A 20,445-nucleotide genomic window follows, 5' to 3' on the forward strand; every position below is an offset into this window, starting at 1 on the left:
TCTGAATGCAATCCAATTATTTAATTATAGTTCTAAGTCAAATTCTCCTGTGTTTACAGCCACCATTGGTCCAAGCAATCTTCAGTGGTGATCCAGAGGAGATACGGATGCTCATCTACAAGACGGAAGATGTGAATGCTCTGGTAGGAGATGCTCTGGCTTTTCTGGCTCAGACCCTCTTAACCCTTTCTGTGCCATGGACCTCCCTGGCGTCTGGTGAAAGCCCTGTCCTGCTTCTCAGAATTCTGTTTTTAAATGCACTACATAAAATATATAGGGTTCGAATGGAAATCAATTATATTGAAATTCAGTTATCAAATCAGATTTTTCCTATAATAATATATGTGTTTATCAGCACATTTAAATGGCAAGATACAGTCGGAGATCTAATAGTGACCATCATTTAAAAATAGTGGTGAGCCTGATGAATATTTTGTGCTACCTGCTACCACTCTAATGTGGTATGAATGTGATTTCTGCTGACACTACTGAGGTTTGCTGCCCGCATTCATAATGTGAAGAAACGTGGAGTTTCCATTAGAAGTTAGTGAAAATAGAGACAGAAAATGTGTACATCTAGAACCCTTGCCCTACAGCAGGGATTGACAAACTATGCTGTGTCACCTGTTTTCGTGCAGACTACCAGCTAAGAATGGTTTTGATTTTTTAAATAGCTGAAAAAAGAATGAAAAAAGAACACTTTGTGACACAGGGAAACTCTATGAAATTCAAATTCTGATATCTACAAGTAAAGTTTGGTTGGAGTACGGGCAGCGCAGCCTTCATACTGCAGCAGCAGAGTTGAGTCGCTGTGACAGAGACAGTATGTGGCCTGAAAAGCCAAAAATATTCACTCTTTGGCCCTTTAGAGGGAAATTTTGCTGCCCTCTGCTCTGGAGGGTCCACGAACCTGGAATCAGTGGATAGACTTGGCATTCTGTGTGCACCCTGAAATCGTGTGTAATATGTGTGTGCACTTGTGGACGTAGTTTTTTCTGTGAAAGGGTCAAGGCATTTCATCAAATTCTTAAATGGGTCTATGACCGCCCCCCCAAAGATTAAGAACCACTGGATCTGGAAGTTCTTGAAATAAAGAAACCTGCAATGAAGAAAGGTGAAAAGAGTTAGTCAATCATTCACCCTGTTAATAGTTTTCTAGACCTAGATTAAACAGGCAATTATGTACAGTACATGCTACTAATTTTCTTAATGTAACTCAATTACTTAAATGCTCCAGTCCATCGGGGAGAGGAGTTTTCTTTGAAGTCTCTAGTGTTCGGTAGGAACAACAGAGTCAGATGCATCGGGGTAAGAAGAGCTTTGCCACCGGGAAATGAATTCTGTCTGAGGTTGCATCACTCTCCGGTTGGCTGATTGCTTTATTCAGAAGGCGAGTCATTGGTGCAGCCATTGTTCTGTGGCAGTGTAGGTTGCTGTGGCTTTTTGAAAAAGCTTTGGGCCACTTCTCGCCAGCTGGCACTGAAAAGAACGGAGCAATGTGCTGTGACATTTTTGCAAGGTAAGCACAGATGAGGCCAGGGCCAGACTACTAGAGAAGGCAGTTGGGCGCTTGTGCAGGGCCTGCGGGGCCCTGTACTTCTGAGAGGAGGCGAGGCAAGGAGGCTGATCATCTATGGTTCTGACATCACCAGAATTTGCCCAGCCTGTTTTGTGGCTTTTCCTGAGGATCATGAGTAAACAGGACTTTCGTTCAGTCATACATCCCAAGAAAGATTGGACTGTCCTCTGAATGGCCTTTATTTCTCCTTAGGAAAGTGACAAATGTCCGCTGGCTGGTAAAGATTAGGGGAGCCTAACTTGAGTTGTCACCTAACTGTGTGACTGAATTAGAGAGGTTTACTCCTGAACACATAGATTCCTAAAGTGTCTGATGGCTCAAACATAGGAGAAGGTCGATTTTCTTATGAACAGATGAGAGAGGTGGCTCTCTTCCACATAGAGTCCCAGGTATCAACATGTAGCTTCTAAGGTCACTCAAGGGGTTTGTCTCTAGTCCAGCCAGAAGGGAACAAAGAGTGTGGAGGCAAAGCATGGGAGGATTTTCATGGGTCCGCTTGGCAGTGACTTAATCACTTCCACCCACGTCCCACTGCCCAGAACTCAGTCACGTGCCAAACTTACCTATAAGGGAGGTTGGGAAATTAGTGTAGCTGTGGCCCCAAAGAGTCAGAGAACAGGGACTTGGGTGAACAATTAGCAATTTTGGCCACACCAATTTTTGGTCTTAGAGAATTCTAGGGAATACCTCTTACTTGTCTGTACAGTGTCTTGTTCATTCGACAGTTATTTACTGAGTTCGGACCCTGTGTTAGGTGCTAGGGATACAGCAGTGAGAAGATAGCTCTTTCCCTCGTGAGCTTACATCGTGACAGAGAAGCAACAAATGAGAAATCATACCTTGGTGTATTTCTGAGGGAAAATCCAGGGCACTGTGTAGGGGCCTAATCATGAGCGATTAATGAGACTACTGAGGAAGTTGATTTTTATTTGTAGCCTGTTGGATGTGTGGCAGCAGAAAACGGTGGGATAAAGGGAGGAAGAGGAATATATGAATGAATGAGTGGTTGAATGAGTGAATGAACACACACAAGGGGAGCCTGAGTTCCTTATTTTGATCACGTGGCTTTTCTGGGTCCACAGCCCCTTTCCTCCACTCTCACCACTTAAGACTGCCTCTTCATGTCTCCCGTTCCCTTCTCTCAGGTGAGCATAAGGATCATTTGCTCCCCTACTCTGTTATCAGGTATGTTGGAGACACTGAGCTGTCCTCTTCATGTCACGATCTTCCTTTGCCAGCACTCCGTAGGCATCAGTCACAGGGACTGTTTGTGAGAGGTGGATTAGGCAGTTTAGGGGAAGTCGTTGTTAATAAGGGGCGTAGGGAGATGGAAGATAAATAAGGATTAGAAATCTAAGCCTAGAGGTTCATTTTAGGATACAAGAGAGGCTGCTGCAGTACATTTCAGTGTCAAGGAAGGGAAATAAATTGCCTCTTGTTAGTGGGAAGACAGTATTTGTCTTCCCTTCTCACCTTTTGCTTTTCTCTCTTTACCCCTATTTAGTCACTTAATTTTTCCTTTCTGCCTTAGGTTCTGACTTTTTTGCCTTCTTTTTCCTTCCCCACCTTTCTGTATCTTTGGATGGGTTGCCTGTTCTTTGGTATAAATACCCTTTGATTAGCTGATCCTGATAGAGGAAGAGTCTCATCCAGCTTTGCCTCTCTGTGTGTTTCCAAACTTTACTTCCCAGTAGTCATATTCATGGACCCTATGTGTCAACCAAACCAAATTACTCAACCCACTGGTATTTTATTCTTTTCTCTCTTCTCCACTGTTCCAATCCCACCTGTCCTTCCAGGCCTACTACTTCCTCTGGTAAGTTGGCCTGATTCTCAGCTTCCTTTCTGCCGCCTTCTGTGCCACCTCCCAACTCCCATAGCTCTTTGCACCTCACTGATCACTTGACTTGAGTTATTTATGTCTGTGTTTTACTTTTGAGAAACTATGTGTTTGACGACATGATTGCTGTGTCATTCATTCTGATTTGCTCAGTGGCTCAGTCCAGTCCTTGCAACACTTGTCGAGTGAATGACTAGGCCTGCTTTATTACTTATGTCGAGCCAGTTTGTGGTTGCCTATTTTTCATTTCTGCCAATGAGCACAAGTTGCCAGATAGTTCTGGCTTAGTTAGTGGCTCTCAGTTCTCAGTTGTAAGACTGAAAGTTCTCTTCATAAGATTGAAAATCTGTAGATGGATTTGAGGAGCCACTGAAGGATCGGGAAGGGTACTCTGAGTCTTTTTTTGTGGTTTCTCTGGCCGGTGGCATGCCAGGGGCTGGAAAGGTGGGAAGACAGTTATATGTTCTGAGAAAGCCATTGAAGTTGACCCAGCTGTAGCTGATAATAGAAAGATTTAGAAGCCTTCATCAGACTGATTAAATTGAGGTGGAGCATGTGAAGTCTAAATGAATGCAGAGAGTCTGAAAGCCAAAATTTGAACTCAATAAAGGCATTTTGGGGATCATGTCCCGACAACATGACATCAACAGACCATTTTACCAGGCACCGCACTGAAACAAGGACAGAGACAAATCGGTGCCTGTCAATAGCGAGTGGTGAAGACAGGGAAGGAACCATGCCCAGTGAGGAATGGCTGAAGAAACTGGTGATGTTTTAGACTTGGGAAGGACAGGAGAACTGTCTGAAATAGTTCAAGCACTGTCAAGTTAAAGTGGAGCTCTTCTTATATGTCTCGTGGCTGTAAGCTGCAGAAAATAAGATTTCGGGTCAAAATATAAGAAATAACTTCATAGAGCTGTCTGAAGAAGTAATGAGTGACTTGACAAGTATTAAGTTCCCTGAAAGACCACTAGACCAGAGATTCTAAAGGTAGCTAGTAGTAGTAACACACATTGCCCCACTCTCCTGTCTTGTGCCCTTGGCTGGCATTGCTAATGGCTCATGACCTTTTTTTCCCCTCTTAGTCTTAAAGGCCTAAATTCCTTCTCAGGATAGCTCTATTAAATTGGAATTGGCCTATAAATTGAAGTCTTCTTCCCATGCCTGGACTAGGTGATGTTTATAGTCTCTTAAAACTGTGAAAAACTACAATTCTAAGATTTGTAAGTCCCACGTGATAGCAAACCCATGGAGTTTATTTCTTTTTTAAAGTATCACTAACAGATAATGAACACACACACACATATACACACACACAAAATCATTGTCATACTAAATACAATTCGCAATAATTCCTCAGTATCACCTAATATCCAGTGCATATTCAATTTTATTTTGTCCCAGTAGTTTCAGGAATGCCTTTTCACAATTGGGTTGTCCCTGTGTTGATTAATTTAATGCATCTATTTTATACAAAAAAAAAAAAAGCTTTTGCCGAGCAGTTAATGTTTATTATTTGCCATAATAGGATCTGGCCCAAGTATAGTGGTGCATTTTGCTTACTCTCTTCAGTTCCAGGGTAGGAAGGGATGATGTGTGCATCTACTAGAATAAATCTTGAGATGAAAGCTAAGCTTATGTTAGCAAAGTACTTAAAGTGAAAAAAGGGGAGAAAAGCATTAAAGCTGTGGTTCTTGACTCTGGGCATTAATTCAGGGGATGGTGGCCTGCTAGTCTCAAGATCCAAGTGAGAAAAAAGAAACTGTATCAACATTGTATGATGAGGGGATTTTTTTCAATAAATAAGACAAATTATCAATAGTAAATTTATAATTTGTTCTCGTGTGTGTTACTATACCTACAAAAAATACATCATACATAGTTACAAAAAAATTTTTTTATGATTAGAACGTTTAAGAACTACTTTCTTAGCAACTTTCAGATGTGCAATACAGTATTATTAACTATGGTTACCATGCTGTACATTACATCTGCATGACTTATTTATTTTATAACTGGAAATTTGCATTATTTCTTTTAAAAATAGAGTATATCTTTTGAATCCATCCAGAAGGCTGCAATCTGACTCTACCTAAAGAACTTTGAGTGATAAATTCGATGGCTTCTCTAAACTTTTCTCAGCTTCATTCTATCATGTCATGAGAACATGAGAAATACAAACTGTAGAGCACGGGCTTTTACACGTCTAGATTTTTGTGTATTTTCCCTCACCTACATATATCTTACTTGATTTTTTCTTTTTTAATGAGGAATTTGATACGGTAATAAAGACTTGAGGTGTTTTGTTAGCTTAGAGACCTGTACACCCTCTAAATTAGACCTAAATCAGAAACTGCTTGGAGTAAGGAGGCTGCAAGCAAGGGTAGGGGGACAACCCCCAAAGCAAAGTCCCATAAATATAGAAGCACACTGTCACTGGGGGTGATGACCCTCTCAACTCTCACTGAATGTTCCTGCACAAGAATGCAGGCGCGGCGTGGCCCAGACTTAAGTTTTTAAGAGAAAATACAGGAACTCTCTAAACGGTTAAATGTTGGTTCCAAAAAAATGATCCAACATCATTCAGGCCAAAGAAAACACATCTGTGGGCCAAATCCAGCTTGCTGGCCACCGTTTTGCTAACTGTGGATGAGATCAGCAAATATTTAGCAGTTAAGGTTTCTCTGGCCACCTGCATCTGGAAATTTAAAGCATGGTCCTGAGGCAGAGGGTCCGGGGTTCTGGGGAGAGCAGTGACCCGTGTTCTGCAAGCATGGACAGCACTTCTGGCTCCCTGGCCCATGGGTAGGCTGGCAGCCCCTTCACGGCTCTGGGAGGGGTGCTTTTTGTCCTGAGGGTGGGTGCCCATCTCTCAGCGTATGCCAGGCAATACCGTCACCCTGCTCCTTGTTGGACCACTGCCCAGGATGTGGGGCTGTGGTTTGGAAGCCATGACCTATGTCCTGTAGAGGATGATTCATGAACTCCAGACGGCTCTGAGCAAGCTGCAGCGATGTGGCTTCAGGGCATTTACGATGTGTGAAGGCAGGTCTGGTTAGCATCATTCCTAATTGTCCTCCGGGAAGCTTAGCAGCTGAGGCCCCATTTCTCCAGCACTGGCCTTGGAGGCCAGAAAGCCATCCTCTGTGAAAGAGAAATCTTGTAAGGGTATTTGGCGTGCACCCTCCAGATAGTAGAGATGGGTATTTTGGAGCTATGGGAAAATTCCAAGTATAATGGCATTAGTATTATTTTACAGTTGCTAGACATTTTTACAGCACAAAAAAGTCTTGAATTAAAAGATGTACTTTGTAAATAGCTTGAAAATGTGAACATCTCTAGGATAAAGGGTTATGGTTTTCCACGTTAGCTGTTAAGTTTGGGGGAAGGACGAAAATGTGAATAAATGAGCTACATCATTCTCAGATGGAAAGAAGACTCACTTGTTAGGAATTAATGTATAAATTCAGTGCATTTGATTTGGGTGGTAAGACTTGGATTGGGGAAACTTGACAAGATCATTTTAAACTTTATCCAGAGGAATAAATATATGAGGAAACTCTTGAAAAAGAAAATCAGTGAGGAGAGAATTTTACCAAATATAGTAAAACAAGTTACAAAAGTATAAAAATTAAAACAATGTGTTAACTGGCATAGGAATAGAAACAGTGAAACAGATATAGTGAGTCCAGAATTAGACTCAAGTGTATATGGTCATTTGGTATAAAATAAAGGAAGCATTTGAAACTACTAGAATGAAATGGATTATTTAATAAATGGTGTTGAGACAACTGGCTGGTAAAAAGCTGAATCCTTCCCTGATTTCTTATACCAAGATAAATTCTAGAGGTAGAAAATAAAAAGATGAAAGTAATGGAATACAAGGGGGGAAATACTTTTTTAATCTTGGTGTGAGGGAGGACTTTCTAAGCATAATAGCAAAGATAGACATCATAATGGAAAAGATATCTTTGAATATATAAAACCTGTAAACTTCTATATATTAAATCTCCACAAACAAGGTTAAAAGATAAACTAAAGGTATGTACAATATATGTGAAAAGTGTTAATGTTCCTAATATATATAAAGAACTCTAGCAAATTATTTAGGAAAAGATAAACACCCAAATAGAGAAACGGGCAAAGAATATGCAGAGGCCACTCACCAAAGAAACTGTAGATAGCCAACACGTATATGAAAGGGTGTCCAGTCTCAATCTCACCTGAGATCTAAGAATTCATATGACAGCCATCCGGTGCCATTATTTACTTGTCAAATCAGCAAAGATGAAAATAAGATCTCAAGGAGGGTGTAGACAAAGGGACACTTTGATGCCTTTTTGGGGAAAGTGTGATTTGTACTAGCCTTTGGAGGGCAGTTTGACATCTGTATCAACATTCAACAGAGTATATCCTTTGACAGAGCAGTACCATGCTGGGGAATTTACCCTAAGGGAAATCACTGGACAACTATATATACAAAAAATGCTTGTTGCTCTGTGGTTTATAATAACAGGAGATTAGAAATTACCAGTGTTTATTTCTGAAATATGTTACAGTATATCCATATGTGGTAATATCATACCATCTTTTAAAAGGGTGATTTGTATCAATTTTTACCTATTACATATATTTATTGATGGGTAAGATCTTCAACGTCTATTTTTTTTGGCTGTATTGGGTCTTCGTTGCTGTACACGGGCTTTTCTCTAATTGCAGCGAGCAGGGGCTACTGTTTGTTGAGGTGCACAGGCTTCTCATTGCGGTGGCTTCTCTCGTGGAGCACGGGCTCTAGGTGCGCAGGCTTAAGTAGTTGTGGCACGCAGGCTCAGTAGTTGTGGCTTGCGGGCTCTAGAGCACAGGCTCAGTAGTTGTGGCGCACGGGCTTAGTTGCTCCGCGGCATGTGGGATCTTCCCGGACCAGGGATCGAACCCGTGTCCCCTGCGTTGGCAGGCGGATTCTTAACCACTGCGCCACCAGGGAAGTCCCTCAAGATATATTTTTGAGTGAAACAGCCAGTTGCTAAACAGCATATGTCATGTGTGCATATAAGTTTAAGAAGAGGTCCAAAAGGTTAATTATGGTTGAATCTGGCTAGTAGGATTTCCACTTTTTTCTTTATTCGTTTATGTGTTATTAAGATTTTTTACACTGACCAAGTATTGTGTTGATAAATGATAAAGACTAATACATTTATATCAAGAAGCCACATGCACAGGAAAGCCAACAAACCTGGTTCCAAAGTTGTTCATATTTAGTATATGACTGCTAAAATGCACTTGTTTTATTTGTTTGAATAAGTATAGAGCATACTTCAATGGTGTGGTACTTACTACCCATAGTGATAAGCAGAGAGGTGCTCCCACCTTTTATTACGTTACAGGGGCCTTTCTCCTGGTGGTGGGAGATGTTGGCATCTCAGTAGAATCCTTTTCTTCTACCATCATGCTTCCTTCTTTGGAGGAATTTCAGGGAGGACCCCATTCATCGGCATTTAAGACCGAAGTGTGTATGAATGAGATTCTAGAGGGCAATATCATATAATTTCATGTCTTTTTACTTAGGTTTATGAACCACATGTCATATCATAAATTACGGAAAAATAATTTTTGATTGCTAGTTTCGATTAGGGTAAAAAATCAAGTGAAAGTTTCCAGGTGCTTTTGGGGCTTCTTTATTTTCTAATTTCTTTTATAATTAGAGTATACTTATAATCAGAAAAAAACATTTAAAGCTTTGTTGAAAAGAGCTAACTCATATTTAAGATGAATTGGGCAGAGATAACCATATGCCCAGATCATTCTTAGGAGATATACGCAAATTAAAGGGATATAACATATATTTTAGATCAATTAGTTGTGTCAGCTGTGATTTTTACCAAGGAGATATTGCTTTTGGTTTCAAATGTTAAATAACTATATAATTATGACAGCCAGAGGACTTTCCATTTGTAGTTTTATAGATGTATTATCATTGCAACTGACTTGAAAAGAAAAGAAATGCCAAGAGCTTAAATGTATGTTTTATTTAATTAGGGTAGAAGCCTGGGGGGCTGGGTGGGATTTTTTCCCCAGGAGGTTGCATAGCTGGTTGTAGTCAAGTCAGTTGCCAACTTGCTGCTTAAAGAGATGTTCCTGGCAGTCAGTCTAGGGCAGCTATGGGTTTCTTGCTATGTACTTTCCGAAGTCACCCTGAGTGTAACACAGGCCACATTCTCCTTCTCCTTCAGCCCCTTCCTAAGCTCCTTCCTGGCTTTCCTACTCCAACACGCACCTGATCAGAATTTTTGATGTAACACCTTCACAACCAACCCTTATATGTCCCTGCTTGGTATACTTTATTTGTGGGTACATAATCCCTATCAGTCACACCAAAATGCAACTGTGGTGTAGGGAAAAGGGTACTAAGTTTAGCTCAGAGGCAGAAGCCTTGGGTTCTGTGTGTTTTTGAGTCAATTAATCTACTCTGGGCTCAGTTCCCTGTCTATAAAATGAGTATGATAACAAACTTTTTATAAGGTTTTGGTTGGAGAGATGCTATGTGTATATCTGTTAGGATTAGATTTGGCTGCATTAGAGAGAAAATAGATAATAGTAAAATGGTAGCTTGTAGTAAAAGAAAAGCTTATTTCACTAAAATATAGCGGTTTTGAATAAAATAGAACTTTATTTATTTCCTGTGTGCAAGTACAGAGACTGTCCAAGACTAGCGTGGTACAGGCATACCTCAGAGATACTGCGAGTTTGGTTTCAGATCACTGCAATAAACCAAGTCTCACAATAAAGCAAATCACATAAATTTTTTGGTTTCCCAGTGCCTAGAAAAGTTATGTTTACATTATAATGTAGTCTGTTAAGTGTGCAATAGCATTGCATCTAAAAAGCAATGTACATACCTTAATAAAAAATACTTTATTGCTAAAAAGCGCTTAACCATCATCTGAGCCTTCAGCGAGTCGTAATCTTTTGCAGTAGTAACATCAAAGATCACTGATCACAGATCACCATGACAAATATAATAATAATGGCAAACTTCAAAATATTGCAAGAATTGCCAAAATGTGACACAGAGACATGAAGTGGGCAAATGCTGCTGGAAAAATGGCACCAATAGACCTGCTCAACTCAAAGTTGCCACAAACCTTCAATTTGTTAAAAAAAAAAAAAGCAAAAAGAAACTCAGTATCTGAAAAATGCAATAAAGCAAAGCCTAGTAAAACAAGGTTTGCCGGTACTCAATGATGGCAGGAGCTAGTCTTTGTTTCCTTTTGTGCTGCCATCCTTGGTAGGTGGCTTCCATCTCACTGTCAAAAATGTTCACTTGAGCTCCAGCCATCACATCCAAATTCCAGATAGCAGGAAGGTGGAGGAAGGGAATTCCACCCCCACCCTACCCCAAGAACACTTCCACTGAGGAAACGATTGCTTATGTATTGTCTAGAACCTTATCATATGTTCATGTACTCGGCTAAAAATAATTGTTTTTTATGAAAGAAAGAGATGTTGGGGCAAACCAACAGTCTTTGCCATGACCTTTGAAAGACTTTTGTGACCTGGGAAATACTCTGAGTCCAAAGAACTACATTATTTATGTAATATGACTGTGAGGCAACCGCATATACATTCATCCATTCACCAAATATTTATTAAATACCTGCTAGATGTGTAGCACTAGAGCTGACACCCCATATGCTTTCTCACATTTTCTTAGTTTATGTTATTTCCAAAAAAGGGTTTGAGAGATCCATGTAGCTGTGATTCCCTCCCTACTTCCTGCTTTGCTGTGCATGTGGGAACATAACGTCACTAAGATACCATATTCCTCTATTTGGGAGAAGGGAAGGAGAAGGGTGACATTGGAGCATGTTGTAAATGGCAGCTTTCTAGCTCACCAGTACAGACACTGTGTGTTTTCCCCTCCAGTTCTCAGAGGTCCTGTCTTTCGTCATCAGTGCTTCATGTTGCTTTACATCTTGTGTCCCTACTTACTTTGTATATATGCCTTTCCCTCTATTTAAAACAGATGTGCTGGATTGTCTCGTTATCATCTGCCCTCTCCCTTTCAAACAGGGAACACTCTGTTTGAACAAGCCTTTGTTTTATTTGGGAGGCAAAGATGGATGGATGGATGGATAGATAGATCAAGTAGTGGGCGGGTGGGTGGATGGGTATGCAAGTAAGCATGCATAACCTAAAGGCCAGGCAGCGTTGTCCAGTACTGGGGTTATTACTGTTCTCAGGGGACCCCGATGTGTGCAGGATCCCTAAGGAAACAGGATCTGCAGTCACAGGCTCAAGATACTCCATTTGGAAAGGATCTGGAAATGTCTGACATCCTTCCTTGTAATCTTTCAAGAATTGACAGTGGTGGGCGTTTTTTTTTTTTTAATCTTCTTGTTTCTTTTATTATGAAACATTTCAAACATTCAGAAAACAACCACGAGCCCACTACTGAAATGGAACAAATGTTAACATTTTGCCATATTTACTTAAAAATGAAACTTTATAGCTGTAGAGTTTTCCTCATATAAACACATGCTCCTTGTGTCATTCATGTCTTTGCATTAGCACCACCTTATCTGAGACACCGTCCCCGAACTTCCTTTGTAAAAGAGCCTCGCTCCATCAGCCTCCAACCTCTCTTGCTAGCACTTTCACCACCTGACATGTACAGTGCATTTTTCTGTCTTCTGTCTGTCTCCCTCCTAGCATGTCTGCTCCGTGAGAGCTGGGACATGGCTTTGTTCCCATTGAATCACCCTCATCTGGCATCAGCTAGGATCAGATGAACAGAGATGAAGCCTCTTTTAGGCTTCTGACCCATCATCTCCCTCCATGTCTCTCTCCCCAGGGGGAACCACTGTCCTGAAGTTTAAATACCCTTCCCATCCTTGTCTTTATATACTCTAATTTTATTTATACCTTTAAATCTGTGTGTGTGCATGTGTGTACACAGATGCCAGAACAATAGATGGTGTTGTGTATCTTTAAATACATTAACTAAGCAAGCTGTTTATATCCTCTGTAACTTGCTTTTTCTTGTTCGACATTATGTGTTCGAGATTTATCTATGTGGATACATGCCCACAAGAATTTACTTCATATATTTCATATTCCTACAATGTTCCTTCTAGGATTTTATCACAGTGGGTCCACAGCCTTTTAATAATGGCTATATTACCCTTCTTTTGTCAGGGACTCTCTGAATCTGATCCGTGGTAACAATTGCACAAATCCTAGAAATGGGCTAAAAAATTAAGATGGTAAATTTTGTTATGTGTATTTTACCATAATTTTTAAAAATTTTTAAAAACTTATTAAATTATACATTTAGGAAAAAATAAGTTAGAAGGGGCACCAAATAAGGCTTGTATTCTTTGTAAAAGTAAAATCATTGTTAATGGTAATTTTAGAGACTTAATTTTACTCACCGTTGAATACATTTAATTATAACAGTAGCTTTTTCAAGGAATTGTGATTTTGTTCTTTATACCTTAGAAACTAGAATTCCCTCAAAGAAGACATACAAATGACCAACAGGTACATGAAAAGATGGTCAACATTACTAATCAGGGAAGTGAAAATCAAAACCACAATGAGATATCACCTCACACCTGTTAGAATGGCTATTATCAAAAAGACCAGAGGTAACAAATGCTGGCAAGGATGTGGAGAACAGGGAACCAACCCTTCTATACTGTTGGAGGGAATGTAAGCAGGTGTAGCTGCTATGGAAAACAGTATGGAGTTCCTCAAAAAATTAAAAATAGACCTATCAATATGATCCCGCAATTCCATTTCTGGGTGTATATCCAGAGGAAAGGAAATCATCGTCTTGAAGAGATCTCTGCACTCCCATGTTCATAGCGGCATTATTTACAGTAGCCAAGGTGTAGAAACAAACTTAGTATCCGTGGATGGGTGGATGGATAAAGAAAACATGGTATATATGTACATTGGAATCTTATTCAACCTTAAAAAAGAAGGAAATCCTGTCATTTGCAATAACATGGATGAACCTGGAGGACATTACGCTAAGTGCAATAAACCAGACAGAGAAGGACAAATACCACAGGGTATCACTTACATGTGGAATACAAAAAAAAGGTAAATATGTGAGGTGATAGATGTGTTAATTAACTTGATGGGAGAATCTTTTCACAATGTATATCTATATCAGATCATCTCATTGTATATTTCAAATATCTAAATTATTGTCAATTATATCTCAATGAAGCTGGAAAAAAATAGAATTCCCTCAGACATAAATCACATATTTCAATATATAGTTCTCCCATATTAGAGAACCTTTAATGGCTTTCCTCCTAAGGAGAGAAAACTTGAGAACAAATATATTGAGTTGCCCTAAAGTAATATTCAGAATTCTTGGCTTTTGACAAGATTTTAAATGTTCAGGGAAGTCTGTTTTTGCAACAGCATGACAACTTGACTTCACACATCGGTACAGATTAACTGAGTGCCTGGGTTTTCTTTAAGACATATTCAAATATTCTCTTTCCACGCTTCCTATTAAAAGCAGACTTGTTAGAGGACAAAGCTTTATTTGTAAAGCATTTTGCAGATATAATTATAGGTACAATTGGAAAAGTTAAGGAAGATTTATCACCCATAATTTTGAATAATGACTCAGTAGACCTTGGCTAAATGTGAAACTGTTCTAGAAAGATCACAAGGTTGACCCTGTTTTTCATTTTGCTCATAAAAATCCATCTGGGCTGTCCCATGAATGTCTTGTTTCTAGAGATACAGTCAGATTTAATGAGCTATTTATCAGTTTCAAAACAGGTCCTGTTACTACATTTCTTAAATTTGATTGGTATATTTCCCCAAGCCCTACTAAACTTGAATACTTAAAAACATATTTGGCAGTTAAATTAACTATCTAACTGTGGCTGTTTCACTTCAGTTCAATCAGCAGATGTTTATTGAGCATCTACCATGTTCCCAGCACTGTGCCAGGGCTGGGACTATAAGGTGAATAGAACAGGGTTCTGGTCCTCCTGGACCACATAATCAGGTGGCTGAGACAGATATTTATCCAAGTTATCAAAGGAAATGGTCAATGCTACAATAGAAGTAGAATCGTCCTGTTACTGCATGCTCCCTGTGTGGCCAGGACTCTTAGAGCAATAGATTACTACCCTCAGCAACAGTGCCAGGAAGTGCATGGGCAGGTGTGAAGGTGGTGATGGGAGGAGAGCTTTTAAACCTACCCACCATCTTCATCAACTTCCTTCTCCAAGCTGCCAATAATAATAATGACGGTAGTTTTTGATTTGGGCAATTGATCTTTTCTCAATCTTATATAAAGTATGACTAAAATCATCTATAGAAACTTTTATTTTATTGAATTAAAAATAGACTTTATTTTTAATAGCAGTTTCAGGTTCACAGCAAAATGGAGCAGAGGATACCCTCTGTCCCCACATATGCACAGCCTCTCTTGCTGTCAACATCCCCGGACAGAGTAGTACATTTATTACAGTCTGTGAGCCTGCACTGACATTCCCCTCAAAGTCCACAGTTTACCTTAATATTTACTCTTGGTGTGGTACATTCTGTAGGTTTTGACTAATGTATAAGGACATGTATCTGCAGTTATAGTGTCATATAGAACAGTTTCACTATCCCCCAAATCCTCTGTGCTCTGCCTATTCATCCCGCCCTGTCTCTGTTTTATTAAACTTTACATATAACCTAAGTAAGAGCAGTTGGCCTGAAATGCAAAAGCGGCTCCAACTAGACTGTCACACCAAAGCCCTCCCAAACACATTCTGGAGTCACTGCTATGTTACTTCCTTTGGTCATCCACGCCTCTACGTGAGAGCTGCTGTGTTTAGCGCAAATGCTCACAGTTTACGTTAGAGTCTGTGGCATTAAATTCTGCGGCTTCAGAACCATTGAATGTGGTAGATGTGTTCGTGGTCAACTTTTTGTTCACCATCCTCCCTTTCCCATCACACTTTGACCACCCTTGTCTTTATAAAAAGGTTGGAAGTCTCCAAACAGAATCACCTTTGTACTGCTGAGGGTTGGGGGTCTTCTGTGCTCCAAATGTCTGATTACAGTATAAACAGACCTATTTGCTTTTAGGGAAGCAAATGTTTTCTGTGTCCAACTGAGCTTGTAAAATTTCATTAAGAAGCTAATCATTAGCCCTGATTAAGTAAACAGTGGATGTTTGGCATGAATATTTTAATTTTCTATTTCCAGGCTGGCTTAGCCTTCTCAAGGTTACTGATGGTCAGCTGGCACCGATAATTTTTCAGTCACCTGTGCAGTTTTCCACTCCATCATCAGAGAATCTCCTCCCCTCCCCCATTCAACTGGGGAAGAAAACCAGGGCTCTCCTAGAGTCCCAGACATGAAGCTGGTTCTCTGATGCTCATTAGAGGACTTTTTTTTTTTTAAACATCTTTACTGGAATATAATTGCTTTACAATGATGTGTTAGTTTCTGCTTTATAACAAAGTGAATCAGCTGTACATATACATACATCCCCATATCTCCTCCCTCTTGCGTCGCCCTCCCACCCTCCCTATCCCACCCCTCTAGGTGGACACAGAGCTCTGAGCTGATCTCCCTGTGCTATGCGGCTGCTTCCCACTAGCTATCTATTTTACATTTGGTAGTGTATATATGTCCCTGCCACTCTCTCACTTCGTCCCAGCTTACCCTTCCCCCTCCCCCTGTCCTCACGTCCATTCTCTGTGTCTGTGTCTTTATTCCTGTCCTGCCCCTAGGTTCTTCAGAACCATTTTTTTTTTCTTTTGCAGTTGAAGTAGTGAATCTCATTGCTGCCTACTCCAGTGCAGGACAAGACACCAAACTCTGCTCTCTTTCTAATTCAACTTGAAATTGCCACCATTTCTATCCCTCCTTATTTGCCTTTATAAACATTTCAGGCTTTAACAAAGATCAGATTTCCTTTTACTGATACTTACAAATCGGTAGGAAGATGTGCTTAATATTACGCTTTTATTTTCAAATCTAGGAAAGAGCATAAAAGATAAAGAGGAAAAAAGCTTAAAGCAGTTACCGCCAGTGACTCAGACGTTATTAATATCGCTGTGGGCACAAGGAATTGGAATGGTGTTAGAACGATTTTCTCCGGGGAAGAATGCATCATGACAACATTTTCCAAAGTGTGTTTCTCAGAGGCCACAATAAATTTGACTAGTGTTTAGAAGGGGGAAGAAAGATATTTTGTGGCTAAATAAAATTGGGAAGCACTTCTACTGCAAATTTCCTTGTTTTAGTGATTTACAATGTGTATTGCTATATTAAAGGCTCTGGGAATTCCTGCCATAAAAACCTGTTTAACTTTCTTCGACACAGTGTTTCAAATTCACTTGGCTTCAAATGCCTACTTTTTTTTTTTTTTTTTTTTAATTTTAATGTAACACCTGGAACCAACCCTCAGAGCCAATGGGATATACTTACACTTCGGGATATCATGTTGTAGAATGAGAGTCGCTGGAATAGTCTCTGTGGCAGTGGTTCTTGAACTTGAGTGTGCATTAGAATCCTGGAGGACTTGTTAAAATACAGGTTGCTGGGTCTCACCCCCATAGTTTCTGATTTGGGAGGTCCAAGGTGGGGCTTGAGAATCTCTTTTTCTAATCAGTTCCCAGGCAATGTTGTTGATGCTGGTTGGGGGCCACACTTTGAGAACCACTAATCCACGTTCAAACTGGAAGGAAACAAAAGTTATGGGGGATGGGGGTGGTACCACAGGTGTGCTGCTGTACAGTATACGAGTTAGTGTACTCATGCAAGGTATACTGATCAAACCTGCTGTGTGTCAGGCACCGTGCTAGGTGCTGGAGATGATCCTTGCCTTCAGGAGCTTACAGTATAGTGGAGAGATAGACAGTAAATGGCTAAAGGAAATGAGTCATAGGTCCATATGAATTGAGAAGACTTCTGTGAAGGAAGCCAGCAGTGTGTGTGCTATGATCCTGAATAAAAGGTGGTCGAGAAAGAGCTCTCTGAGGTGGCAGGGACATTGCAGCTGAGACTGGCCGTGAGAAACCGGGGGGCCATGAGAAGATGGGGATGATGTTTCAGTCTGGATAAAGCCATGAGCAAAGGCCCTGGGGGGTGGTGGTGGGGGGGAGAGAGTAGCAAGTTCTGGGAATGGAAAGAAGGCCAGGATGGCTGGAGGACAGTGAGAGAGAGAGAGAGAGAGAGGGAGAGAGTATGGAAGAAGAAGAGGTTGGAGAGGAGACCAGGAAGGGCCGGGTCACTGGAGCTGAATGAGGCAGTTTGGGTTTAATTCTAAATGCGAAAGGTTCTGGTGACTATTGTAAACAGTCACTCTGGGTGTTGTGTGAAGGAAGGATTGTAAGGGGAAGAGTAAAAGCTGTGAGACCAACAGGAAGACCATAGCTGGAGTCAGGGTAGAGATGATTTGCCTGGGGTAGGGCAGTGGTGGTGGTCAGGCAGCCACATACTCATGAGCTCTAGGGGGCGCCACTGACAGGGATTACTCGTGGCTGTTAGCAGTGGAGCGATGTAGATTGCTTCCCAGCATATCTCGGAGGTAGATCATCCCGGATTTGGTGATGGGTTAAGTTGTGAGGGGCAAGGAACAGACAGGTGCCAGGAATGACTCCTGAGCAACAGAGAAGGGGAAGAGCTGCAGGAGTAGGAACCAGTTCATTTCAGAGAGCAAGGAGGGAACTAAACAGTTACTTTTCAGGGTGACAGTGAAGTGACCACAGCCCATTATTCTGCAAATATAGTAATCGGCTGTTTGCTGGTACATAAAAGAAATGATATTGGGGTTTAATAAATACTCTTATGAGAGAGTTGCTCTATATGTTGTGTATCAGTGGTTGCCTGGTAGCCCAGAATTAGAAAACAAATAAGGCCATTTAACACTAAGCATAATGTTGTCTTTCTCTAATAACTCAGAGAGCACTTCAGAACCTCACAGAGACTGTTACTATTGCTGTGTAACAAACCACCTCACAGCTTAGTGGCATAAAACAGCCATTGTATTATGCTCATGGATTTTGTGGGTTAGGAATTCAGACAGGGCACAGCGGGATAGCTTCTCTCTGTTCCGTGGTGTCTGGGCTCAGCTGGAAAGACTTGTCAGCCGGGGGGACTTGACAGATGGGGGCTGGAATCATCTGGAGATGTCTTCACTCACGTGCCTGGCAGTGATGCTGGATGTCGGCCTGAGCACCTCCACGTGGGCTCTCCACATGGCCTGGGCTTCCTCACTTCTCGGCCCCTACACGATCGTTGAACTTCTGACATGGCAGCTCAGGGCTCCAAAGGCGAGTCATCATTGCAAAGATCTTGAATGTTTGAATTATACGAAACAGGTTGCTGAATTCATGTTCTGTTTAATAGAATGCTAGGTTAGAAAGAGATTGCCTTGCTTGCATGCTGCCTCGGGGATAATTTGGGAAGAAGAGGCTGCTTTAGGAAAAGAGCTGGCTGTTTTGCATTAGAACAGATGACAAGGATATTCTCGCTTTGGCTGTGAGCCAGTCATGTGATAAACAAGTATTTTTCCAGCCTCTTCTACTTGCCCTGCTCTCAGGGGTGAAGCAACCGAGCATAGTTCATGCTTATCGGATAATAAGAGGATGTTTATAAACTAGGACATAGAAGAACTGGTTTGGAATGATTTAAAAACATTACGTGGATTCAGATTTCTCAAAACCTCTATTCATAGATCCATTCTGGTGAGTTTCATCCATGAAGTAGCAAGGCACAATGCTTCCTTAGAAATGGTTCTTGATGCAGATCTTGGGTAGCCCTTGATGACTAGAAGACACCAGTCTGAGTTGGATGGTCTAACTCTAAGATAAAATCCTTGGTCTAAGGCAGTAGATTCCAAAAAGGGGAGTATAGGCCTCCCAAGAAGTGTTCAGGTTGATCCATTGAGGGCAATGGAATACCTACCTCTATTTCTTAAAAAAAAAATTTAATATATATTTTGTGTGTGTCTTATAGAATATTAAATATGTAATGCAGGTATGAAATTTATGATTGGTTAATTTAAAAAATAATTTTGTGCTCAAAAAGTTGTTTTTTGCTGATGGAGCACAGCTTAAAGGCGTGTTTTATCACATTTATTCCTTGTTGCTAATGCTTTTCAAACTTTATTATGAAAATCACCTAGAGAAACTTGATTTTTCTCAGCTCAGTGCAAGAGTGATTAGAATTTGGGGAATTGATTCACACTAAGCTCACAAGAGAATGATTTATCAACCAAAATGCCAAATTTATTAATTTCCAATAGCTGGGAAACTAGACCTATCATTGTTACACGTTATGCTTTTATTCTTGGACAAAGTGATTTATCTCAGGATATGAAGTATCAGAAAGCTATGTGTCTTTTAGACACAGAACTGCATTTTCTGAGCTTCTCTAATGTTTAGGGCTCTTCTTACCTATGGCCTCCTGGTTACCACTTCCTATTCCTAGCTCACCTGGCTCACAGGTGCTCACCCGGCTCACAGGTGCTCACCCGGCTCACAGGTGCTCACCCACGGGAAATGAGATGCAGCCTGTGACCCACTCGCTGTGGTTGGTGTTCAGTCCACCTTTCTGGCACCCTGGTAATTATAGGTGCCTGTGGCAGCAGTCAGATTTTGTTCACCAAAGATGGAAAGCTTGTCTGGTCGGCTCCTCTGTCAGGTGACACCTCCCGCCATGTTGTCATATTTTGATTTCGTTCATCTGATCCTGTGCATCTCCAGTCGCAGAGTCTACTAGAGAGGATGTTTGTGTGGCCCTTGGACATCTTGATTACCCTGGAATTTAGGTGAGACTGGGTGGGACACCTTATCCTTCCCCACCTCTGTCCCACCTGACTTCGTTCCCTCTTCCCATCAGCCAACCAGAATGGGGGAAGGAGTAAAAACATGGATTACATAATACAGGCAGTGTTTGTTGAGTGCTAACCATACACTAGCAGCTGTGCTTTATTAGCATCATTTGATTCCATCTCACAAATTCCCATTTTACAGACAAAGAAATG

At 40.9% G+C, this 20,445-nt stretch overlaps 1 protein-coding gene across 9 annotated transcripts in view; it reads left to right on the forward strand.

The window, feature by feature from the left end:
• Positions 1-20,445, forward strand: part of ANKRD44 (ankyrin repeat domain 44) — a 317,342-nt gene that overhangs the window by 121,083 nt on the left and 175,814 nt on the right. For all 9 annotated transcript variants that reach the window (XM_073807446.1, XM_019939220.3, XM_033859922.2 and 6 more), the window contains exon 2: positions 60-143. In XM_073807446.1, the coding sequence (XP_073663547.1) occupies positions 60-143 (84 nt within the window). The remainder of the gene's footprint in view (positions 1-59; positions 144-20,445) is intronic.

The sequence above is a fragment of the Tursiops truncatus genome, chromosome 7 (assembly GCF_011762595.2).
Source record: "Tursiops truncatus isolate mTurTru1 chromosome 7, mTurTru1.mat.Y, whole genome shotgun sequence".
In the NCBI taxonomy this organism is placed as follows: Eukaryota; Metazoa; Chordata; class Mammalia; order Artiodactyla; family Delphinidae; genus Tursiops; species Tursiops truncatus.